Here is a 26,174-nt window from a genome sequence, read left to right as displayed (position 1 = left end):
GAGGGAACAGAATGTGCAAAGGCCAAGAGATAAGGGAGACAGAATGGTTGTTAGAGCATCTAGAAGTTCAGCATGGAATGGAGATCATAGGCTGGAGGCTTATGGGGTAGATTTCAGGCTGCAGATATGTCTTTAGGATTTTCTGATTTAGTTGTCATATATACAAATTGGAGTTTTTCATGTCTAGTTGAAGATTTCAGCTTCTTTTAAAAATCAGGAGAGGCCACCTGGGTGACATTTCCATGTGGGGGTGTCATGCAGCTTAACCAGTCCTCACCAGACCTCATTCATTTATGTCCTCTGCCTGCCCCTGTCTGGAGAAAGAGCTGGGGTGGAGGAAGGCCTGGCTGGGAAAGAGGTACAGAAGTAGCAGCATCCAATTTGAATGATTCAAACAGCTTTGCAGCCTAGTTTGAATTGAAATTGTCCTGAGGAAATGGAGTCTTTGAAGGACTTTAAGCATTAGGGGTTTTACTAAGTAAGATGTTTGTTATTTCTATATCAAACCACAGACATCCAGGAGAGCAGGGGTAGGGGGAGGTAAAGAACAGAAGGTCCTTTATAAACCTCACTGAAACTTTTAAGCATGGGTTGTATTGTAGCTTCCTCATGTATAAAATTTGACAGGAGCCATCAGAAATGCTTGAGAGGTAATATCTTCCTGCATAATGTGTCCCCCTTTCCCTTCTTGGGTTGGTAGGAGAAGGTTCTATGGGATCTGGCTGTTTAAGAACACTGGAGAATCCCCTGATGCACATCATCCTGCTGCATGCTCTCCAAGGCCACTGTCCTGATGATGTTCTGTTCCACCATGGGGCCTGCATTCGCCCAGCGGATGCAGGGTTGAAGTGGCAACACCTATGTCAGGGGATGGGGACAGACGGGGAACAGGCCATGCCCAGAAGACAATGTCTAATTACCTGGGGTCCTCGGGAAGCAATTTTCTCTCGTTGGAGAAATTGGTTTTTGTGCCTCCAGCCCATGCACACAGCTGAACGACATGTAGGTCAAGGAGGCATAATTATATGGAAATGGTTTTGTGTTCGGGAACTTCTAAAAATCTACCTCTGCACACTGGGAGGTGGCAGAGAGAGTAGCTTCCACCCTGTCCAAGTGGGGTTCAGCAGTGGAGGATGGCTTGATTCCTCGTGACTTTGGAGGACTCTTTCTTTTCTGGCTTTGGGATGCATGCCTGAATGTCATAGAGAAAAAGAAGCAATGCCCTCTTGGCATGCTGGTGATGAGCATGGCCACCGGATCTAGATCTGACATGTTCTTGCTGTGTGACCTTGGGCAAGTTACTTAACTTCTCTGTGCCTCCATTTGCTCATCTGTAAAATGGAGCTGATTGTGAGGACTAAGTTAATGCATAGAAAGTGCTTAGAAGAGTGTAGGCTTCCCAGTAGACAGCACTGGAGCTGCCTCCCTATCCATCCCATTTCACTCAGCACTCCTGCCTACCCTATGTCCCAGCTGAGAGGAATCACTGTACCTGAAGCTCCCCAAACAAGCCATATTCTCTCCAGCCTTTGATCCTTCAACTATGCAGCCCCTGTTTCTATAACTCTCCCCCCATCCACTTCATCTGGACAGCTCTTGCTCTTGACTCTCCATGAGCCAGCGTGTCCAGGCCCCATGCTGTACCCTTTGCTTATACAAAACAAACTGTTTTTCTTTCTCCTCTGAGCAGAAATATTATTTCTAAAAGAGAACGGGGAGTGTCAGTAGGAAAAGTGATTTTTTTCCTTCAAAAATAAGAGAATATGTAAATAATAATAGCAATAATAGCAGTAATGATGACGAGAAATGTGTACCTTCTTCTGCCATAAGGGAAGTGGTCTTAATAATGAAAATAATAGCTTCCATTTAGCAATTATTATATGCCAGAAACTGATACATGGTTTGCACTTAGTTCTGCTACTCCTCTCATTTTTAAATTATTATTAGATCCTTTCTATAGAGGAAGGAATTTAGTTTAGAGACTTGCCTAAGTGTACATAGCTAGTAAGTCACACAACCAGAATTTAAACTCAGGTCTGTCTATCTACAAAATGTTAACTGTTAGACTCTTTAAGAAGGCAGAAAGGCTTGGGGCCATTGCTTCCAATGACACCTAAGTCAACTGCAGGACAGGACTTGTGCCTAATTGTCTGCTAGTCCACCCTGACATGGTCACCATCACCGCACGCTTCCTGCTCCAGGATGCTGGACCTTCTTTACTGCCCTAGGGAAAAAGGCCTTTCCCTGACTGCCTAGGGTTTCCCGGAATAATTAGGACACTCCTTGGTTGACCGAAGGGATGGGCTGCTTTCTTGGCAGAGGGAACCACAAGTGCAAAATCATGGAAGTGTGAAAGCATGCTTTGTTTGCAGAACCGTAAAATGACAGGCTTGGCTGGTGTGCAGACCAGAGGGAAATGAAGGATGAGAAATCATGAATCCAGTGTGATAACCTCAGTGAAATTGCTCTGTAAACTCCCAAGGTTGTTGTGGGGACTGAAAGAGACAACGCTTGGGAAGCAGCTTCACAAACTGGAAAAAACGTTAGACAAATGTTAATTATCACAAATTATTTCACAGGTAGCCTGATTGGTATCAGGAGCAATATAGCAGAAAATTAAAATATCTGGTAATTTCTCTTGAATCCATGTTTTCAAAAAGCATTCATAAATGAAAAATTCTAATTTCATTGCTTTCGTCTCCTTTTTTTTTTTTTTTTTTTGGATGAATAGATTGTAAAAGATTTCAGAAGCTAATAAAAATTCAGTCAATTTCCTGGTCATTATCAATTATACTGGCAGGTTTTGAGACTTGCAGTAATTTATTGTTGCCCACTGTAAAACTACATCAGCTAATTCTTGATCCAAATATCTTGGAATCACCTTGTTTTCTCTTTCCTTGGTCATCCTGATGCTGGGGGCTCTCAGAAGGTAGGTCTGTATCTGTCTCATTTTCGGCTACATTTTTAGTCACTAGTACAGTACCTAACACATGGTAGGTACTTGACAAATATTTGCTTCATGCAGCATTGAGCCTAGGTATCATTATATTACACCCGAGTTACTGCAGGAACTTAGCTCTGCTTTGGCCCCTGCCCCTCTGTTTCTGAAGCAATCTGTCTGCATTTGCTCTAAAACTCAATCCATTTTCCTCATTCTAATACTGATTTAACCAATATTAAATATTAAAGCTGCTAACAAAGAATCCAGATCTATAATTTAGCCAAAATGATAAAATAGGAAACTAAAATAAAATGTATAACTATTCGAGAAGGCATCATCATTATTATTTGCTGATTATATAATAGTATGCTTCTAGAACTCAAGAGAATTAGTTGAAATGTTGTTAGAACCCCAAGAGTCCTCAAGGGGACCAAAGCCCAAATGTAATAGCAATAGTTGACTACACAATGGAATGGGAAGGAGATTATATTCCTGAGACTCTAAGTGTCAACACCCTCAGAGGCTACCCTTCCTGCAGAGGTGAAAGGAATGGCGTCTCTTTCAACCTTGGGCTGCACTTTGTCTCCTGGATCCCCAGCCAGTCCGGCTTCAGTCCAAAGTCTTCCAAAATCTCTCACAAAACTATTCTGTTAGCTCTGGTTCTTACCAGTGCTAAAATACAGCTCAAGCCCAGTCAACCTGATGGGAGAATTAGATGCCACCCCCATTATCATGCTCATACTGCTCTCAAGGAAGATTTTCTACCCGATTCCTGATTCCTACCTGATTCTACCTCCAACATGGGCAGCCTTTACAATTCAATACCTTGAAGATCAGTGCCTCAATCCCCCATCTCCATTTCAGTAGAATAGATCATGGCTTGCGGTTTTTTTTTTTGTTGTTGTTGTTTTTTTAAGATTTATTTATTTATTAGAGACTGAGTGTGAGTAGGAGGAAGGGCAGAGGGAGAGCGAGAGAGAGACTCTTAAGTAGACTCCCCACTGAGTGTAGAGCCCGAGGTGGGGCTCGATCTCCCCATCCTGAGATTACAACCTGAGCTGAAATCAAGAGCCATATACTTAGCCAACTGAGCCACCCATGGACCCAAGATTGTAGCTTTAATGAAGGCACCCACTGGATGATCTTGGAACCAAAGAACTGGCCTGACCAAAAGCACTACTAGTTCTTCAGCTGAGCAGATGGCTACACAGGCTCCTGCTCCTGATGTCTGGAGCAAAAGCCTGGCTTTGCCATAGCACTGACTGTGTGACCGCACTTAACAGCTTACCAGGTGCCTCATTTTCCTCATCTATAGAATCGGGTAATAATAGTACCTACTTCATGGGGTTAGAAGGATTAAATTAGTTAATCCATGGGAAGTGCTTGGAACAGTGCCCAACAGGTAGTAGGCATTCCATTAATGTTAATTATAATTATGTAAATGGCTATTAGTTTAGTTTCTGGCATCAAGGCTTCAGTAATTGTACAACCCAAGCTTCAGCCATGGATATTACTACATGGGGGAATGTGGTGGTTGAGGCATGAGTACAGTATTAGACCACTGGTTTGTTGCTTCCACGTCATCCTGAGCATTTTTTTTTGAACAGCAAATTATTACACTATAACAGGTAGTAGGTTAAACAGTTTAGAAGGTAAAAATTGGTCAAATATTGATAATTTCACATAGTAAATAATCTTATAATTTTCAATTTACTTGTTTTGCCCACTGGACAATACATATCTCAAAAGCATGGGCAAAATTCATTTGTCTCTCTCATTCTCAGTCCTTAGCAAAGGTTCTCATGTGAAGGAGATGCTCGGTACATGTGTTTGATGGAGAAAAAGACTTGTGGTCAGAACTCACATTGCATATTGGGTCCTAGATAGGAGGAAGAGTTACAGACAGTAGGGGAAAAAAGTCTGCCCTGATAACTCCTATTGTATTCCCAGCACTGCCCCTCAACCCAAGACTGGGGTTCATTTCTACCTCTTTGTCTCCTGGTACATGGGCTTCCTTCTAGCACATCTCTTACCAATCTTCATCTTAATGTGGGTTACTGCTGCATTTCTCCAACTAGACTGTGTCCTCCCTGAGGGCAGGAACCCAGATTTATTTGTTTTTGTGCCATCAAATAGCACATAATTTGCAAATGAATGAATGAATAATGGAAAGTTCTGGCAGGATTCAGAGGGGTGGCTCCATTTTGGGGATCATTCCTACCTCTGGCAGCTTTGCATATGTAGTGGAATGATGAGCCCTGGATTTGAGATTCAAGGATGTAGCTTTGCTTTTCAGCTTGCCCTACCAGTAGTAACTTGAGAAAGCTATTTAACTCCCCTGAGCTTCTGTTTCATAATGGATGAGAAAGCCCTTTGTAAATTTTAATTCATTTTGCATATTGGCCAGCACTATATTAACATTAATGGCTATTGCTGATGTCTCTTTTTGAGCTTGAGGAGTAGAGCCTGGCACATAATAGGTGATCAGTAAACATTCACCACATGAACTAGATTTGGAATTCTGAGCACTTGACTGAAATTAAGCCCACTTAGGGCTTGGTAACAGAAACCTTGGAAGGATTTGGAAGACCACAGAGTTTTCATGGAAATTGTTTCATCACAATATGCTACTTAAAAAAAAAAAGGCAACTCAATTTCCATTTTGTAGGTTAGGTGTGGGATGGAGAGGGAATTCACCTGCCTGTCCTTGCTTAAAAATAATTTCAAGTAATTAAACCATCTGCTTTGGGAGAGGGCAATGGGGACACTAGGAGAGTCTTTAATCAGGAAGGAAGACATAGTCCCTCAAAATGCCTGCAAAGACCAGGCTGAGAGGGTGAACCAAGACAGAGGTCTGTAGACACAGCATTTGTCTTTTCCCATGCCCTGAATACCAATGTCTGCAGCAGGCCCAGTGGTAAGTACGGAGTATAAATAGTGCTACACAAGCCTGCTATATCTCAGCTCTGCTGCTCAGTAGCTGAATTGCCTTGGGCAGGTTATTTTACTTCTCAGAGCCTCAGTTCCCCCACTGCCAAATGGGGATAATAGAAGTACCACCTCTTGAGCATTGCTGTGAGGATTAAATAGGCAATGTGGAATAATGTGTTTGATCAGCTGTTGGCTCAGAGTAAGTGCTCAATAAATGGTAGTGATGGTGGTGATAATGATGATAATCAAGATGTATTCTTCAGTCTCTTCAAGGCTAGTATGGACATTACATTTATGAGGTATTTATTTATTTTTAAGATTTTATTTATTTATTCTGAGAGACACACAGAGAGAGGCAGAGACATAGGCAGAGGGAGAAGCAGGCTCCCTGCAGGGAGGGACTTGATCCTAGAACCCCAGGAATCACGTCCTGAGCCGAAGGCAGATGCTCAACCACTGACCCTCCAAGCTGTTCCACAGTTATGGGATTAAGAAGGCAGTCACCTATTCATCTGATGCATCCATCCACCCATCCATCTACTCACCCACCTATGCATTCAGCATTTGCAAAGGCCCCCTAAAGGGTCCTGGCATTATGGATATGAGTGTGTAGTGTCAGGGGCTCAAAGCCTAACTGAGAGAGAGAGAGAAAGAGAGAGAGAGAGAGAGAGAGAGAGAGATAGCGAGAGCGAGCAGGTGGGGGCTGGGGCAGAGGGAGAGGGAGAGAGAAAATCTCAATCAGGCTCCATGGCCAGCACGGATACTGATGTGGGGCTCAATTTCACAACCCTGAGATCATGACCTGAGCCGAAATCACAAGTCAGATGCTTAACCAACTGAGCCACTCAGGTGCCCCAACTCAGCATTTTTTTTATGCCCCCCCTGGCAAAGATAAGTTTGAAGGTCCACAGGAAGTTAAATGCCTTACCCTCACCTCACCTCTGTTATAGAACTTGTCACATTGCATTATGGCTTTTGACTTGCCTTTCTACCTAACTAGAGTGTGGGTTCTTTAAGGGCAGGGCCATGTCATGTTCATGTTTGTCTTTCTCTCATCTTTATCCCCTAGAATCCCTGGCACAAAGTAGGGCCTCATGAAGTGGAGCTCGATCCTTCACACAGCCTAAGGAGTCCAGGTGGGGATCTGATAGGAAATTCTTGTCAGTCTTAAAACAAACAAACAAACAAACAAACAAACAAACAAAACCACAACTATTTTTTTTAAGATTTTATTTATTTATTCATGAGAGACACACAGAGAGGCAGAGACATAGACAGAGGGAGAAGCAGGCCCCTCATAGGGAGCCCAAACTGGGATCACGCCCTGAACCAAATGCAGATGCTCAACCGCTGAGCCACTCAGGTGTCCCTAAAAAATCTCTTCTATTTATTAAGCACCTGTCATGTGGTAGGTATGTTGTCTCATGTATTTCCCTCAACAAGGAGGATGCTTTTAGCTTCATTTTAAAGATATGGAAATTGACAGAGAAATGAACTGCACACAGCTGGAAAGTCCAGTGGATCGTAAATCCAGATTTTCATCAAACTCCCCTTCTTGCAGGAGAGCATTTACTATGACTGGAAAGAGTAGATGAAGCTGAAAGTGTAATAGTGTAAAAGGATATGGGATGTGTGTGTATGTGATATACATAATCAAATTTGAGGAAGGCAATTACACAGTAAATTTAAAATCTTACAGGAGTGAGGTACCTGGGTGGCTTAGTTGGTTAGGCATCTGCCTTTGGCTCAGGTTATGATCCTGGGGTCCTGGATCGAGCCCTGCATCAGGCTCCTTGTTCAGTGGGGAGTCTGCTTCTCCCTCTACCTCCACTGCTCCCCCTGCTTGTGTTCTCTCTCTCTCTCTCTCTCTGTCAAATAAATAAATACAATCTTAAAAAAATAAAATCATATAAGAGCAAGGCAGGGAACATAAGTGAGAGAAGTAGGCCAGGTACATACTTATATAAAAGTCTGTTCTAGGGGTACAATAGGGAAAGGTGGAGACCGCAGTGAGCTGGATAGCACAAGCTCCATATAAAGGAGGTTCTGGCTACTTGGTTCTAGGCACTTGGCAACAGTCAGAGAGAGCTCAGTTTTTCCAGCCTTTAAAATTTTCCAAGACTCATGAGAAATCTGAACTTTTATGAGATTGTCTCTGAATGTTAATAGGCAAGGTGCTGCTTTTTAAGAAAACCTACAACAGGCTTCTTTCACATCCTGAGACGTCTGAGTTTCTGGTTGGTTATCAGCTGTTGGCTGGCTATGACACCCAGTCCAGGCCTCTTCAGAAGGTTATCTGAGGGTGGTTGAGAAGGATGTTAACCAGCACGTATCAGACTAGCATTTTGAGGAAAGTATTCAGTGCTTACAGTGATTAAGGGGGAAAAAAAGTCCTCTTATTACTTCTGGCCAGAAGGTCTAACTTTGAAAAGATCCAAGAGGCAAACCACCATTTTCTTCCTCCCTTCCATAAGTTCTCTCTGCCCATTTTCAGGATGTCCTTGGAGTCTCCACCTCAATCTTGGGGGCATTATTCTCATCCTCCTGCTGTACCCTGGGTCATTAGACTTGAATGCAGTCACGGTGACAATGTCCCTCTACCGTGCTGGCCAGAACTCAATTCTGTTCATTTGTCAAATGACAGCACTGAAGGTGACCCTTTTCCTCTTGTCCAGACACTTGCTTTCTCTCTGTTCAGGACTCTTGCAACTGACAGCTGGATCATTAGCAGGACTTGCCCACTGCCACAACCAAGATGATAGCTCTCTGTTGTGCTGTGGGCGCTCTGCCACAGTGCCCGGAGAGCCAGGCACAGACGTCCTTGATGTCTGAGGACATTGTTAGTTTGCTCATTTCACTTGTCTGATGCTGTTTTATTTGGAGACTGAGGTGATGGTGGATGGGGTAGGAGTAGGACTGCAGAGGCTGTGAACATGACCCTTGACCTATACTCCTGCTGTGTGCCAGTCACTGCATTGGGCACTTCACAGGTATTGCTCACTCTCTCCTACTGGAGCCCAGGGATCATTCATGCTACAACAGCTTCCACTTCTTGCAGCTTTCCTCCTAACCCACCTTCCATCTGTTTTTTTTTTTTTTTTTCTCACGTAAGCCAGAAGGACCTTTGCAAAACTCAGATTAGGTCATGTCAGCTGCTTAAAAGCCTCCCATCTCTTCTTAGAATGAAATACAGATTCCACACTGTAGACCAAAAGGCCCCCATAGTCCAGCCGTGTCCACCTCTTCCCCTCATCTCCTGCCACTTTGCCTCTTGCTCATCATATTCCAGCCACACAAGTCTGCCTACACTCCAGCTCATCACCCCTGAGCTTTTACCCTGGTGGGTCCCTCTGCCTGGGATGCCCTTCCCCTGTGCCTCCTGTGGCCAGCTCCTTCCCATCATTCCATTCTCAGTGCAAACATCAGCTCTTTGGAGAGCTCCATCCTGCCACCCTATCTGATGTAGTTCCTTATTGCCTTATCATGCTGTTTTCCTGATAGCATTATCAGTATCTCAAATAGTGTTGTTTACGCATCTGTTTACTTGTTTACTGCTTGTCTCCGCAGTAGAGTGTATGCCTGTGCAGGCAATCTTTGTTTTTCCTCCAATGCCTTCCTAAAAGGGGTGCCACATATATGTGCTAAATGGATAAAGTTGATGTTATCACCCCCATTGTCAGATGAAGGAACTGAGGCTCCAGAAAAGGTAAATATGAACTCACAACCTCATGACTAGCAAAGTTGCAATGCTGGGACTCGAACCCTCAGATATGCCTAATTCCTAAGCCAAGTATTACTTTCCTGATGCCTTCTGGCGAGGACAGGTGGTGATCTGGAAGGGTCCTGGATGTGGAAGGTGGACATGATGTGGGGACCAGGCTCTGTGAAGGTCAAGAGTGTGGGCCTGTGATTCCTTTAAGGAATGCCTATCCCTACCCTCTTCATGGCACTGGCCTCTCTTGAGGTCTTTCTCCAATCACTGCTCCATTTTGCCACCTTCCAGGGAAGCCACTGCTTTTTGTTCAAGAGGCAGATGATGGTTCTTGTCAGCAGTTCTGTGGAGCTGAACTGTGGTGGTGAGGCCAGGAATGCTAAAAGCAGAGGGCAGTAGCCAGAACAGAATCACCAGGCCATTCTATACCTTTGACTGTGGGAGGAGAGAGAGAGAGAGAGAGAGAGAGAGAGAGAGAGAGAGAGAGAGAGCACATGCATGTGTCTGTGTATGTCTCCCTGTGGGGGTCTGTCTGTGTATGTCTGTGTGTGCATACGTCTGTGTGTGCATGTGTGTGCATACACCTCTGTATGTTGGTGTGTGTGTGTGTGTGTGTGTGTGTGCCTCTGTGTGTGGGTCTGTGGAGAGTCCTTCCTGTGAAGTGATGTGGCTGATAGTTTTCACTGCACTTAGCTGAAAACGGTAAGAATGTCTTTGGTAGAAAAGCAATTGCCCCAGGTCTTCAGCTGCCAAAAATCTGGCAAGTGAGAGGGTAAAGAAAATAAGTTGCTGGTGAATACCAGAAGTTAAAAGGAGTCAACACTGTAGAATGTTGTCCCAATTCAGGGTCACTTGGTGTGGTTTCTACAAAGCTCTGGCTTCCTGTTTCCTCTGCTTGCATCTCACGCCCTGTTTTCCTCCTGTCCTCAGACTGCCTTTTGGAGCTCTAGACTCACCCCCTGTCTGTTCTGCTATGTGGCTCCAGTCCCCTCTTGCCTAAGAGTCATTGCAAAGCCTGTCCCCCTCGCTTCTTCCATTCTTTCCTTCCTCAGCCTTCTGGTTCCAGTTGTTTCTCTTGAGGGAGCTTTCCCTGGCTTCCCCATGGGCAAGTCCCCCCTGAAAAGCTCCCCTATCACCATATGCCTCTCCTTAATGTTCATTTTACACATGACTATTTACATTTATTCAGGTTTGTGATCATGCTGGTCTTCCTCATGCACATGCAAACAGGGAGTGGGTCTTTTCAGGCTTGCCACGAGCCTAACACAGCCTAGTATTTGATAGTGCCAGGCACATGGATAGATGGATGGATGGATGGATGGATGGATACTGGCTGGAAGGGCAGATGGATGGATGGGTGGGCACTTGATGGGATGAGCACTGGGTGTTATTCTGTATGTTGGCAAATTGAACACCAATAAAGAACAAATTTATTATTAAAAAAGATAAATGCAGATGCAGCTGTCTAATTGTACTTTCTGGTTTCTTGTCTCAATTTTTTTTTTTTTTTTTTTGCTATGGGGCAAAATGAAAACATATTTCAGTTAAAAGTCCCAACTCTCAGTGTAGTTCAGCTGGTCATGACCTTTACTCAAGAGAAGACCAAGTCATTTAGCTTTCACTTGCTGGAAAAGCAAAGATCCTGGCTTATCCACACAGATGTTCCCTCACTTTGAATCCCACCAGGATCCAAGGTAATCACATCCTTCCCACACCCTGACCATCCCTTCTTTACATTTCCCTTAGTGAGGGTAAAGATGGAAGGGTTATCCCTCTTACGATAGTCAAAGTACACTGGTTTCAGAATCTAAAAGATATGGGGTCAGGGACACACCTGGTTAGCCATGTAACCTTGGAGAAAATTCTTTGTCCTCTGTAGGGCCTCAGTTTCTGTATTAAGAGCATTGTACTGGCTTAGGGCTTCCCAGAGGGTAGTGATTGGCCAACCAATGTTATGATTTTTGCCATTTTCTTGTGTTCCCTGTACTTTCATTTACTTAACATTTTGTTTTAAAGTGATTTGCCAGGACCCCTGTATGGCTCAGTGGTTTAGCGCCTGCCTTTGGCCCAGGGCATGATCCTGGGGTCCCAGGATCAAGTCCCACATCAGGGTCCCTGCATGGAGCCTGCTTCTCCCTCTGTCTATGTCTCTGCCTCTCTTTCTCTGTGTCTCTCATGAATAAATAAATAAATTCTTTTTTAAAAAAAGTGATTTGCCCTTTTTCTCCCCTGAATTTATAACCTTATATAATACTGCTGTCCAATATAAATGCATTGTGAGCCACATATACAATCTCAATTTTTCTAGCAGCCACATTAACAAAATAAGAATAAACAAGTGAAATTAATTTTAAGAATATATTTTATTTAACTGTATTCATCTAAAATGTAATCAATATAAATTATTAGTGAGATGTTTAATTTTTTTCATATTAAATGTCCAAAGTCTTGCATGTATTTTACATTCTGGGCACATTTCTCTTTGGATGCTAAATTTTTTAGTGGAAATCTTTGATCTCTGTTTAGATGTCATAAAATACACAGTTGAAAAGACTAGATTCATATACCCAAGTTGTTCCAAGTATACAGTTATTTTTCAATAGCTGAATTGAGTATTAAGGCTTAATTGTAAATTAATTGAAGTGCAATCAGATAAAAAAAATCAGTTCCTGAGTTGTGCTCATATCAAGTGCTCAATAGACACATGAAACTGGGGGTCTCTATATTGGACAGCATGGACATATAGCAACCCTGAATAACAAACCCACCCGTCTCTGTTGTAAGCAGAAGATATTCTTAAAAATAAATACAATGACAATACAAGGGCAACAGGGGCAGCCTGGACGGCTCAGCAGTTTAGTGCCGCCTTCAGCCTGGGGTGTGATCCTGGAGACCTGGGATCGAGTCCCATGTCGGGCTCCCTGCATGGAGCCTGCTTTTCCCTCTGCCTTTTTCTCTGCCTCTCTCTCACTCTCTCTGTCTCTCATGAATAAATAAATAAAACCTTAAAAAAAATACAAGGGCAACATTAAATTTTAGTTAGATACCGAGCCCTAGGCCTGCTCTGTCTGTTAAAAAGGCAGATTTAGTACACATGAAAAGGTGTTAAAGACACTAGTACCAAGATGAGACTTTCTGTTTGACAGAATCAGAAGGCCTGAGAAAACTGAAAAGGGATTTAATGATGATACAGCCTTGTACCACCTAAAATAATCCCACATAAAACAACAATAACAACAAGTCCCTTCCCCAAATCTAGATGATTACTCTGAGCTCTAAGATTCCACAGCCTGTTTTTCCTTTACTCCTATCACTTTGATTCCTCGGGAGACCACTAGCAGTGTGATTTTGTAAAGAAAGGAACCAAGTAAGGGTTGGGAAAGTGAGTTCTGGTTTCGACTCTGCCATTCCTAGCATTGCAACTTTGGGTCAAGTCTCAAGTTCTCCCCCTGTTATAAAATGATGGTGCTTGCACACATCATAAAACAGCAGCCACAGAGTGGCAGACACTGGGGCCCCTGCTGGCCATGCATTGCTTCATTTTCTCCATACCATACACCCTGTGAAAACGGTACTGTTATACCCATTCTGCAGAGAGGAATACTGAGGCCCAGAGAGGTTCAAGCAACTTGTCAGAACCCCACCTATAGGAAGTCATGAGCCTGGGATTTGGATCCAGGTCAGTGGGGACCATGAGCCCACATCCTAATACACCATGCCGCCAGTTTTAAGGAGTCTTCCATTTACAAAAATATGGTGGATCTGTGTTCCAGGACATTGTCAACATGCAATTTGTGGTTACTACTTGGAGCTCTGTCTTTCAGTTATGCCAAATCCCTGGTTTCTTGAATTGGCATGCTTTTTAAAAAATTTAGCCACGTATTTATTTGGGTCTCCATCTCCTTTATTTCTTGCTCTTCCCCCCTCACATCTTGTTTTTATTCTCTACCCACTGTGACCCCCTTGGCATTTCTTGGTGCTTCTTGAAGCTTTACCCACTCTGGAGTTTGTGAATTGGCAGCCTGGTGGGCTGTATCAAGCCTGCAGATATGTTTGGTTTGGCACATGCAGTGCTGGCTCACAGAGTGTTTTTTAAAATTTTTGAATTAGTTGCCAACACTGAAACATTGGGATATTTCACATAAAAATCTGGATTCCTAGATTTTTGGAAGAATTTGGCAATACTAGAGTGGCTGGAGAGCTGAGTGATGGTGGCACTTTGTAACCTCCCCCTTTCTAACCTCCCTATTGTCTGTCACTCCCATCCCTCATGACCTAGCCCAAGTGTCAATTGTCAGCTGCCATTGTGTTTGGGCTGCCATTTTCTTACAATAAGGGGACAGCAGTACCAAGTATCACTGTCAATTTCTAGCTATGTGACTGTGGGTATCTCAACATTCTCATCTGAAAAATGGGCATGATAACTATATATGCCTCAAAGGGTAATTGGAAGAATTAAATGAGTTGGTGCTTTTAAAATGCTTTGAAGAATCCCTAGCACATAGAAATTACAACATATGTGTTACCAGTTGTTCAGAGGAAAGTGCAGTGGTTTTGGTACATATGATATCTCTATCACTGAGGGAAAATTAGACCAAAAGAGCCATGTACTTTCAAAAAACAGCAGGGAAGCAAGATTCTTTAGGTAATTGAAACATTTCTTAAAACCGGGCCACTGTGTGCATTTATACTATTTGACTGCCCCTAGCAGGTATTTGAATTCGAGAAGCCTGTGCTCTTCTGCCCCCAGCATTTCATGGTACCCTCTGCAGGGCTGGCATCTCCTATCAGCATTGCCCTCATAGTTCAGATCACATGGAGGTTCAGTGGCAGGGTCTGTGTTCACTTCCCCACTTCTGTTCATGAGCTTGGCTGTAGGGTGCTTGCTGGGTGTTTGTCAGACCTTTTATCAACTTTAGTTGAAGAAGGTTTCATGTTCTGGACTAACAGTATTTCTGGAAGTTTCACTAAACCACATAGGCTTATGTTAGAATAGATCACTTAATCCTTTGGATAATTCTTTCCTAGTTTTCCAGGGTAAAAAAGTTTCATTCCTGGTGGGTGCACTTTGAGTGGAATTGTGCATTTTTGGAAAAGACCCATATATAATGTGCGGCTTAGGGAGATTTACAAGGCATGCTGACCTGTCAGGCAATAAAAACAATGAGTTTATTGAACTCCCACAATGTTTGAGGGATTGTGAGAAGCCTTTGCATATTTTATTTTGGATTACCACCACAACAATGCAGAGTACAGAAGGTTAATAACATTTACCGAATCTTACTCTATATGAGAGCAAACGTGCCAGGAATGGTGCTAAGCATTTTTACAATTTCATTTGATCCTCACAACTATACTATGCGATAGGTATTATTATGATCCCATCTCATTGATGAGGCTGAGACGCAGAGAGGGTGAGGAATTTGCCCAAGGTCACAGACGAGTGGGTAGGGGAGCTAGCATTCAAACCTAGGCAGCTTGACATTAGAGACCTCTTGCTTAAAACTGCTGACCTTGGTTGACTGCTTTCTTACAAATGAAAACTGAGGCTCAGAGAGGTGGAGTATCATATCTGAGATCACACCGCAAACTTGGGTAAGATACAGGATCCAAATCCATGTCCATTCAGTTCCAATGCAATGTATTTTATACTCAACCTCAAAAGCAGAAATGATACATGGGATCACTACAAGAATCATGCAGAGGCAAGGACAACAAAGCTACTGGTCTGGACCCTAGCCCAAGGCCCAGCCCAGCCAGCCTCCCCCATAGCTACTTCATTGGTCTGTGCTTATGTCCCAACTAAGGGCCGTGTCTCCAACTGAGTTATATAAGCAGAGTCCAGCTCTCCCAGGTCTTCGACAGACCCACCCGGCAAATTACTGCCAGAGCTAAGCCTGGAATCCAGGACTCTTCATGCAGTGCTCTTTCTCTCTGTTTTATTATTTTTTTTATTTTTTATTTTAATTTTATTTATTTATGATAGGCACACAGTGAGAGAGAGAGAAGCAGAGACATAGGCAGAGGGAGAAGCAGGCTCCATGCACCGGGAGCCTGACGTGGGATTTGATCCCGGGTCTCCAGGATCGCGCCCCGGGCCAAAGGCAGGCACCAAACCGCTGCGCCACCCAGGGATCCCTTTCTCTCTGTTTTAAAAGGGATCCTAAGGCCAAATGTGCATAAAGAGGGGCCATACAAGTTACAGAGGACAGTTAAGTACAGCATGTAGGGACTTTCATATTAGAGTGCCCATGTGCTTTTGAAAGGAGCAGCCATTAAATAAATTATGGTACAAACACACAATGGAATACTATGCAGTTTCATAAAAGAATGAAAAGTCTTCAATATACCATTACGGTTGATTAATATATTAAGGGAAAAAGAGCAAGACAGAGGACAATGTGTACAATGTGCTCATTTTGAGGAGAGTAAAAAGAAAGAAGAGTCGAAATCCTCTATTCATACTTGGCTTGTGTATATACTAAAATACTCTGAAAGAACAAATAAGGAACCAAGATACTGATGAGCTAGTTACCTGCGTGGTGGTGATGATGTGGATTTGGGAATTGGAGAGCAGGGGAAAGGAATGGTAGGGAGATTTTGCAATGTGTGCCTTTTTATATTTTTAGGTTTTTGAATAATATGAATGTCATTACCTATTTAATGTGCGTGCGTGTGCACACACACACACACACACACACACGCACCACACAAAAGTAACTGCGTAGGAAAGCAGCCTTATTCCTCAGCCAGGGCCAGTCTTCTCGGAATACAAGCCAAATGTTAGTTCTTCTATTTTTTCAAGGGAACGTAGCAATCTATTATTTTTAAATCTAAATTTTAGTTTCAAATTGTTCATTGCTAATATATAGAGATACAATAGGGTATTGTATTAATAATGTGTCCTGCAAACATGCTGAACTCACTTATTAGTTCTTAGGAGGTTTTTTTTTTTTTTTTTTTTGTGGAGTCTTTGTGATTTTCTCTGAAGGCAATTATATCATCTGTGAATAGAAACAGTTTAATTTCTTCCTTCCAGTATACCTTTTATTTCTTTTTCTTGCCTGGCTAGGAACTTCCAGTAAGCTGTTGAATCAGAGTAGCAAGAGCAGATATTCTTGCCTTTCTCCAGATCTTAGAGGGAAAATATTCCATCTTTCACCATTTAATGTGCTATCAGCTACTTGTTACTAATTGATGCCCTTTATCAGGTTAAAGAAGTTCTCTCTCTATTCCTAGTTTGGTAAATTTTTATCACGAATGGATGTTGAATTTTGTCAAAGACTTTTTTTTTTTTGCATCTATTGAAAAGATCATATGGATTTCCTTTTTTGGGTTTTTTAATATGGTGGATCAAACTGAACAATTTTCAAACGTTGAACTAGCCTTGCATTCCTGGAATAAATCCAACTTTGTCTTGGTTTATTATTATTCTTATATATTCCTGAGTTAGATTTGGTCATATTTTGTTGAGGATTGTGTGTGTGTGTGTGTGTGTGTGTGTTCATGGGGAATATTAATCACTTAATCTTGGCCAAAAGGCTGAGAAGCAATATGGGGAAAATTAATTAGTAGTTTTCTTGAAATGTCTGGTTTGGTATTAGGGTAAAGCTGGTGTCATAAAACAAGTTGAAATATTTTTCTAATTTTTATTTATTTAAAGATTTTATTCATTTATCCATGAGAGACAGAGAGGCAGAGACCTAGGCAGAGGAAGAAGGCTTCCTGCAGGGAGTCCAATGTGGGACTTGATCCCAGGATCCCAGGATCATGCCCTGAGTTGAAGGCAGATGCTCAACCACTGAGCCACCCAAGGGTCTCTTTTCCTAATTTTTATGAAAAGAAAATTACTTGTAGAGTGCTTACTATGTGGTAGGCAGTGTGTTAAATGAATAACCCACTGAATCCTCACAGCAACGCTGTGAGGTATGTGCCATTATTGCCATCATCCCATTTTACAGATGGGTAAACTGAGGCACAGAATAGTTAAAGCCACTTGCCTAAAGTCACATAGCTTATAAGTAGCAACTCCAGGACTCAGACTCCCGAGATCTATCTATCGCCAGACCTTATACTCTTAACCTGTTTACTAGATTTTCTTGAAAGAGGTTTACTGGTGAATGAGAACACATCTGCAGGGCTCAGTCCAGCTGACAGGTCACCATCTTCCCATCCCTGGTTAACAACAATTGTGACTCCTGTGTATCACAGCACTGACTATCTGCCAGGTGACAAGACTTATCACCTCCATCCTGCACGGATCCTCACAGGCAGGTATTACCTGTGCTTTCTCCTTGTTACTGGCTCCCCTACTGGCAGTTGCAGAAATGCTCCTATCTGCTGGGCGGCGTGTGGTTTCAGGCTATCATCTTCCTTAACTTGTCTCCTTTAACATCCCTGGTGCCTTTTAGAAGGTAAAATTTTAAAAATATCTTTCAAATCTCAGTTTAATTTCACTCTGCTTCTTCCTTATCAGCCAGGCTCACCCGTCCTCCCTGCTGTTCTCTTCCCCCAGGCATCAGGCTCATCTCTTCCTCCTGCACTGCCTTCTGCTTTGCACTGTTTTGTCCCAGTTGGCCCCATCAGTGTCTCCAACTCTACCTTGTTAGCTTGGCTGGCTTATTGTATGCATTTCTGAAAAGTTAGAAACATCTTGCTTACTTAAAAGGAGGAGAAAAGAGAAAGAGTTTTAGGGACAGCTGGGACACCAATTTTTTCCACTGAGTAAACAGCACAAAGAACTGAAGTTAGCTAAAAGAACTTTCTGGCAATAATTAAGGTGCTGTGGTGCAATCGAAAGTGTTTACGTGCTGGCTTGACTGTGTGAATATAGACAAGATGCTCTACTTCTCTGAATCTCAGTTTGCCCATCTGTAAAATGGGTTCAGGGACATGTACAGGTCATAGGGATGTGGTGGGGATTAAGTGCAATAATCTAAGCATTTAATATAGAAAAAGATCTAGTGTGGAGAAGGCACTAATACGTGCTTTCCTCAGTCCAGGCACTGTGCTAGGCCATTTTATATAGACAGTTTATTTAATATACACTATTTCTTTACCCCCCTTTTTATAGATGGGGAAAATTGTGGTACAGAAAGATTAAGAATTCTTAAGTGGCAGAGCTCTCTCTACTTCACATTAGGACCCCCTGGGACCCACTCCAGACCAGTTAAGTTAGACTGTCTGGGGCCATTCCTAGAAGTTGGGTATTGAACCACATGGCTTTTCCTAAGCTCTTCTTTTCAGTCTAGAGACTGAAGGTAGCAAGAAACATCTGTGCTTTATCCTAGTTACTGGCTCCCCTATTGTCAAACACTCAGCCACTCCCTATCCACCCCTTTGTTCCCACCCATGTTTTCAACCACCCCTGTGAGAATTTGGAAATGGAGTGAGTCCACTGCCAGGAAAAGTGATTCAATTAAAATCTCAGTTTTCAACAATATTACCAAGCCCTGTGGTCTATTACTTCACACCCAGCATAGCTGTGCATCCCGGTCAGTAGCAGGGTAATGAGGGTTTGCTAATTGCTGGTGGCTGGGGGTGGGGAGGGGAATACTGTAGTGAGCTCAGCAGGAGGAGTAAGGAAGGCGCTGAGCTAAGTGCTTTTCTTGTGGCTCCCAGACCCTTCTCTGGCTCGCATGCCAAGTAGTACCCCTTCACTCCTTACAACCAAATCAGCTTTGGGAAGACCACAACTACAGCACCACAGCAGCAATCAGTGTGTGTCAGGCACTGAGCTGAGTGCTTAACTTGCACCATCATCTCCATAAATATTTTTATTTCTCACCATCATTGCAGGAGGTAGCTGCTGTCCTAATGCCTATTTTACAGATGTGGAAACTGAGGCACAGAGACATAGAAGGTCCACATGTTAACACTCAGCTCTGCTTCATTCTACAAGCCGCATCCTTATTTACAAGGACATACTTGCCTGCCCTGATGGTTGTAAGAGAATAACTTAAGGATTTTACCTTTGGACCACCTGGCAAGCCTTTAACAAAACAATTATCCACCCATGGTCTTCCTGCAAGCCTGGCCTCTTCAGTCATCCTTTTCCAGAATCCTTGGTCCTTCTGCATCTACCACAAGCTCTACTTGTGAGCTCCTTGAACGCAGGGCCTGTACCTTAGGTGTCCCTGTGTCCTTTTGGCACCTCTTTAGCACTGGGCACACAGTAGGTGGTCACAACCCTTAGTTGAGCATAAGAACCCACCAAAGCCTTCCCAGTTCTCATCCCGATCCCTCCCTCTTATAAGTCTCCAAATTCCGGGCCCAGCCTTGATGAGCCTGTGCCTACCACTGCCTGGCACACAATAGGTACCAATGCTATAGGTCAAGAAGGCCCTAGCTGGCATCAGAGTTATGCTGTGGGGATGTGAGGTACCTTGTCTTCCACCTTGAGGTGTTTGAAGGTCTGAGCTTTGCTGTGTTCTGCTCATCCTCATGTTCCTGCTCTGGACCCTTAGAACCTCCCCGTGTCTTTAGGTCTCTGGCCCTTAAAGGGTTTTCAGCAGAAAAGCCTGAGAGGTTAGCTACTTTAGTGGGCAGAGGAAGTGGGGGGTGAAGGTGGAGGGGGTCAGGCTAATTCTGATATGAGAGTTGAAAAGGAAAGGGTGCCTGTCACTTCTCTGGTTCAGCAAGTGTCACCAATAACCAACCTTCTCAAAAACTCACTCACCATGAGAACTTTGGGAGAGGCTCAGGAGGGCTGTCAGGGGGAGGTAGGGGGCTGGACTGGAATCAATTCCTGCTCAAGGTAATTACAGGACACGTGCTGCTGCCCCAGCAGGGTGAATCAGAGGCTGAGCGTCTCTCCCAGGGCAGCCAGAACGATTAGTTAGTAATAAAAACCTCATCACTCGCTGGGGGAGAGGTTCGGTGATTGTAAACTTATGCTTTCTGTGCCTGCCAAAATTCGGGAGGGGGGATTTATTTAAACAACCTTATCAGGGGGCCTGACCACCAAGTTGAATGTGTTGAAGAGGAAATCTCAGCAAACCTCTCAGAAATCCAGCTCCCAGGTTCCCAGGATCCTAGGATGCGGAATGACAGGGTAGATGATGCTGTGATTCTAGGCTGTATGTTGGATTTTTTTTTTTTCTTTCTGCTTCCTTTTGTCCCTCTCTCATCTGCCTGCAAGTGATCTTTAGGAATCTTTCTGCCACCCAGACTGTCTCCGGGATGATTCGGAAGAAGGGTTTATCTCCAGCTAGAACCCCAGGAAGCCCCTCCTCCTCTCCCCCAAACAGCAAGCACCCCTCCCCCCCAGCCCCCAGCAGCTCAGCTCTCTTCAGGAATTCAACACAAGTCTCAGCCACACTTTAGAGAGGACGTTAAGATGTGGGACCAGCTAGACATTCGCAGCAGTCACGGGCTGCCCAGGGTGGATGCACAGGGAAGCCAAGCCAGGGGGCAAGGCATGTCCTCAAGGAGACTGTGACCCCCTGAAGTGGCGGCCTCAAGTGTGTCTCTAGACACTTGGCCTGGCCAGGCCTGGTCCAAGAACCACGCTGACTCTTTTTAGCCTGCTTAGAGACCCGTTCCTCGCTTAGAGGGTCACAGGGGCTCATCCCTTGCTCCATCCCACAGGCGCCAGAGAAAGAGTGCTGGGCATCAGATCCTCTAGCCTCACCTCGAATCCGGCAGGGGACACACGGTGGGGCAGAGGGGCGGAGGTTTCCTCCCGCTGGGGTGGACGTTGGGGAGAGGGGCGACAGGAGAAGTGAAGCTCCCACTAAGCCATCTGTCGGGACGTGCAGTCAAGTCACACACACAGCCCCCCACTGGACACCCTCAGGGACGCGGAACCCTTCAGATGCGCATGCAAATACTCCAATCCACATGCACACTCACAGCCACCCATACTCACACCATGCCCATCAGCTGCCACGCACGCTCGTCTCTTACACACACACACACACACACACACACACACACAGGGACAGACGACAGTCTCCTCCAGGCCACAACAACTTCCTTTCCACCCTCCAGGTCTCTAAATGTCCGCAGTTGCCCTTAAGCCTTAAACTTTTTCCGAGGGGGCGCCAGGGATCGCAGGGCGAGGATAACCAGGCCCGGGGGTCTGGGCAGGGCTGTTCGCGCTCGGGGCTCCCGCACGCTCCTCACCTGGTAAACCGAGGCACAGCAGGAGGCTGTAGTAGACCACGGGCACGAAGCCCAAGCCGCAGACCGAGCCGGGGGACCAGGACAGCGAGCTGTTGGCGGCGAGGTGGGCGTGCGTGTGCTCCATGGGCTCGCCCCTCGCTGCCCCGGTCTCCGCGCCCGGCCTGCCCGCCCCGCTCTGGACGCCGGCTCGGCGGCGGCGGCGGCGGAGCAGCAGCTGGAGCAGCGGCGCCTTCTCCCCGCAGGACTTGCCTCCACCCTCGGCCGGGCTCCGGGCTCCGCTCTGCGCGCTCCGCACCTGCCCGCCGGGAGTCCTCGCACGGCCCTGGCGCGGGGCGCGGGGCGCGGGGCGCGGGGACTCGGGAGGGGCTCCCAGCGCCGGCGGGTGCGCCTCCCACCTCGGACCCGCTCGGCTCCCGCCTCGGAGACCCGGAGCTGGGACGCTGCTTCCCGCAGCCAATCAGCGGCAGCCTGGACGCGGCGGAGGCTGGGGCGGAGGGGTGGGGGGCGGCTGGACGGGAGGAGGGGTCCCCGCTTGCTTCTCCCAGCTCCGGTTTCCGAGGAGGAGTGGCACTCGGGAACCCCCGAGGGAGACCGGGTGGGAACCCGCCACCCCTTCCCCACCCGCGGTGGGAGGGGTGTGGCGTGGGTGGGACCTGCTTCTCCCGCAGCGGCTCTACTCCTCCAGCGTGTCCTCACTTTGCCTTTCTTGACTCTGCCCCCAGCCTCTTCTGGTCCCCCTGGCTGGCCAGTGCTCCGAGTCCCTCCCTGGAGGGCTCTCCACGTAGGGCATTGGGGGGGGGGGGGGAAGCTGTGGGAGCGGGGAGCGGGGATGCTCAGGGGTTGTGGGTTCTCGGGGCCAGAGCATCTGCACTTGAAAGGGAGGGTGAGCGCATCTCAGGGCGTGTGTTGACTCTGGGCAAGACCAGAGGTGGCCTGTCCCTGAGTGCAGCACCTTCGAGGGGGTTGCGGGCTGGCTAAGAGAAGCCCCCTACACGGGTACCTTCTGTCAGGAATCAGGATGTTGCAACCATCCACACACACACACTGCCCCACGCTTACACAAAAACACACAATACCCAGGCATGTGGGCGCACTCACACACTCACACGGACACGAGGAGGCCCTTTCTCATCCCTCACCCAGACACGTGAAAACACAGGAGTACCCTTATCAATATGCACAAAGACCACACTCACATCACATCCCAGACACACACAATGACATCCCAGATGTCACGTGGGCATCATCTGGGGGTGGTCTAGTGTTTGAAAGTTGTATGAAGTACAGGAGAGGTAGCAGGTGGCACCTAGGCAATCTTGGAGAGTTGGGGTGAATGAATGAGCACCCCTTTTTTTCCCCTCAGTGTAGGAGGGTGGACAGTTCCTGGTGCAGCTCTTCTAGAGGCCACAACAGATTTGGGGAAGGAGAAAAATCTGGGGCTCAAGACAGCATGTGTGAGAATTAGATTCATTTCCAGGGGTGGGCTGTAGCTGCTGCCAGTCAATGCAAGAGCATGTGATGAGCTCAGAGGAGCCGAAGACCCATTTCTGTTCTGCCTCCCCCTACCCCTCCACATCCGTTTCTGGGGAGAAGAAACTGGCTGGGCTTTCACACACCCCAGTCTCTTGCTGGTCTCCCAAGATGGAGGAGATCCCTGCTTTTCACTCCCAGCAAGGGGCATGTGTCCGTTCCCCATCATTGTTGTAGGTCCCCACCACAAGCATTGGGGGTGGGGGCAACTCCAAAGCAGCCAGGGCCAGGCACTCTGCATAGGGATCTGCTGGGTCTGGCTGGGTCTGTGGTGAACAGGGAAGCTTGTGCCCCCCTAAACGGATAGATTATTACAAAAAGTCATGTGGACCCAGGGAGCACAGGCCTGATATCCCAAGCCAAGGGTTAGCCCAATATTGAAATTTTGTTGTGAACTCTCTCATTTAAATGTGACTACCCTAAACAAAAACAAAACAAAAACCACACTGTGTTGATAAATAAAGCAGTATCATTGCAGAAGTTCAATAAATAATGGTTCAAAACCCTATAGATTAGATGTGTCTGCAGGCCACAGAACTTAGATGAGAAGCTGGGGCTAAGAGGGGGAGTGTGTATGGTTTGACAAAGTTCCCAATCTATTCAGGGATCTCTCAACATTGTGAATCAAGGATAATGCCTCAGGGCTTTTGCACTGGCTGTTCCCTCTGTCTGGAGTGCTCTTTTTTCCCAGAAAGCTGTATTAACCCGCCTCTTCGCCTTCTTCGAGTCTTTCCCAAATCTCCATGCCTATCCTCCAAAATACTCACTTCCTCTGCCCCTCCCCTGCCTAACTTTTCTCCATGGTACTCAGCACCATGGTCATACCATATAGAGTCTGTTTAATTAGTTTGTTTCTTATGTTTCCCCTCTTAGAAAGGCAGGGCCTTTTGTCTGTTCTGTTCACAGTTGCATCACCAGTTTCTGCACTGTGGCTATATGTTGCAGACTCTCAATAAACATTGAAAAAATGAAAGGCCCCAGCACCCATTGACAGAGCATGCAGGGCATAGGGAGAGGAGTTTATTTTTGCTTGTTTTTGCAGGCCAGAGTGTCAGAATGTGGGATGCTGTGAGGGTTGGGGGGCATAGTCTCAGGTTTAGCATGTAATTATCATGTCTGACTAGCCGCTCTAAAATTATTTGTGTGGTTTGGATTCTGGGGAGCTAATTAGAAACTCTTTATAAAACTAGAAACTTGACTGGGCAGAACAGAGCTACATAGGGAATCTTGATGAACTGTATTTTTTTCTGAGCCTCTAAGTCCCCATCTGTAAAATGGGGGTGAAAGAAACCAGGTATGTATTGTTCTGGAGATACTGAAAGGGAAGCGTGGACATAGAGAGATGGAAACAGTGTAGACTGTCATGTGGATTTGGATAGGGTCCTCTGCTAGCTCCATGGAGAACCTTGGCAGCCAAGGTTCGAGGTCAAGGTCAAAGTTTCCTGGAAATGAATGTGTTAGATGAGAAGAACTTTTAGGTCCTAAGTCAGGCTTTTTAGTCCTGGGGAAGGGGCAGGTTGATTCAACAACAAAGTCTGTTTAATTTTGCTCAAGGGCTGAGCCACTTGACTGGCTCTGTACGATGAGCATCAACTGTGGTTAGCTACATTTATTCACTTATTCATTCTTTCAACAGACTTTTATTTTTTTATTTATTTATTTTTAAAGATTTTATTTTTTATTTATTCATAAGAGACACACACACACACAGAGGCAGAGACACAGGCAGAGGGAGAAACAGACCCCATACAGAAGCCTGACATGGGACTCAATCCCAGGACTCCAGGATCACACCTTGGGAGGAGGGCAGGCGCTAAACTGCTGAGCCACCCAGGGATCCCTCTCAACAGACTTTTAGTAAACATTTAATGTGTGTTGATCAGAACTTGCTGTATCATTGCAGGGCCTAATGCAAAAATGGAAACATGGGCCCCTTGTTCAAAAGTCAGAATTACAGGGCAGCAACAGCAGAGCATTAAACCAAACTTGGAGCCCTTTTAGGTATGGGGCCCTGTGTGCCTCCACAGGTCACATACCCATGAAGCTGGCCCTACTTAAGATACAGAAGTGGGAAATAAGAGTTAACATTTACTGGGGGTTTATGATAAGACAACTGTGTCTTAATTCATTATATCCTCACAGTAACACTAGAGGGAAGATACAATTATTAGCCCAGTTTTACAGGTGAGGAAACCAAGGCACAGAGAAGCTTAGTAAATTGCTCAAGGTCACCCGGCCGAGATTAGGTCCAAGGCAGTCTGGCTCCAGAGCCTGTGCTGGAATCACTTCCACTGAGTGGAAGGACAGGCATACAACAGGAAAACTGTCACACTATAATGCACACTGTACTGCAGGCTCTAGGTGACTCGAGGGCAGGGACTTCATCTGTCTTTTCCACTGCTTACCCAGTGCCAAGGACATACCTAGTGCCAGGTGGGTGAACAGAAATAAATCTTAAATGAATAAATGAATTGTATAATAGAAATATATGAAGAATGTTAAGGGAAGGGAAATTCAGATGCCTATAAGCCTGGACAAGTAATAAACATGAGTGAGATAAAATTATTTATTGTATATTCTTTACTTCCATAAAGAAATATGCTATCTCCCATTTTCCTAGAGACACTTGGCCCTCTTGGTCTAGCTTCCATTTCTCTACCCTTTGATGGAGGCAGTGGTCTAAAGGAATAATTCTTTTCTCTAGGAAAAATGACAGTACAAACATAAATTGTAACTAATGCAACTTAGAGTTGAAAATGCAAAAGGAAGTGGTGGAGATTGTAACAAACTGGAAGTGTTTTCTAGCCACTGTACTGAGTTCTGCATATATAGTTTTTTAAAGAAATTGACATGGTCTCTGATTTTCTGAATCTTAAGTGCAAGACATAGGCACAAATCAATCCATCTGATACACACACACACACACACACACGC

General features: G+C 45.3%; 1 protein-coding gene across 1 annotated transcript in view; it reads right to left on the bottom strand.

Annotated features, from left to right (window-relative positions):
* GPR139 (G protein-coupled receptor 139) overlaps nt 1-22,279 on the bottom strand; it is a 41,738-nt gene extending 19,459 nt beyond the window's left edge. Inside the window, exon 1 of the mRNA XM_026003210.2 lies at nt 21,711-22,279. Coding sequence (XP_025858995.1) covers nt 21,711-21,834 — 124 coding nt within the window. The 5' untranslated portion in view covers nt 21,835-22,279. The remainder of the gene's footprint in view (nt 1-21,710) is intronic.
* Nucleotides 22,280-26,174: the final 3,895 nt, after the last annotated feature.

The sequence above is a fragment of the Vulpes vulpes genome, chromosome 3 (assembly GCF_048418805.1).
Source record: "Vulpes vulpes isolate BD-2025 chromosome 3, VulVul3, whole genome shotgun sequence".
Taxonomy (NCBI): Eukaryota; Metazoa; Chordata; class Mammalia; order Carnivora; family Canidae; genus Vulpes; species Vulpes vulpes.
This window is presented reverse-complemented; position numbering and strand designations above follow the sequence as displayed.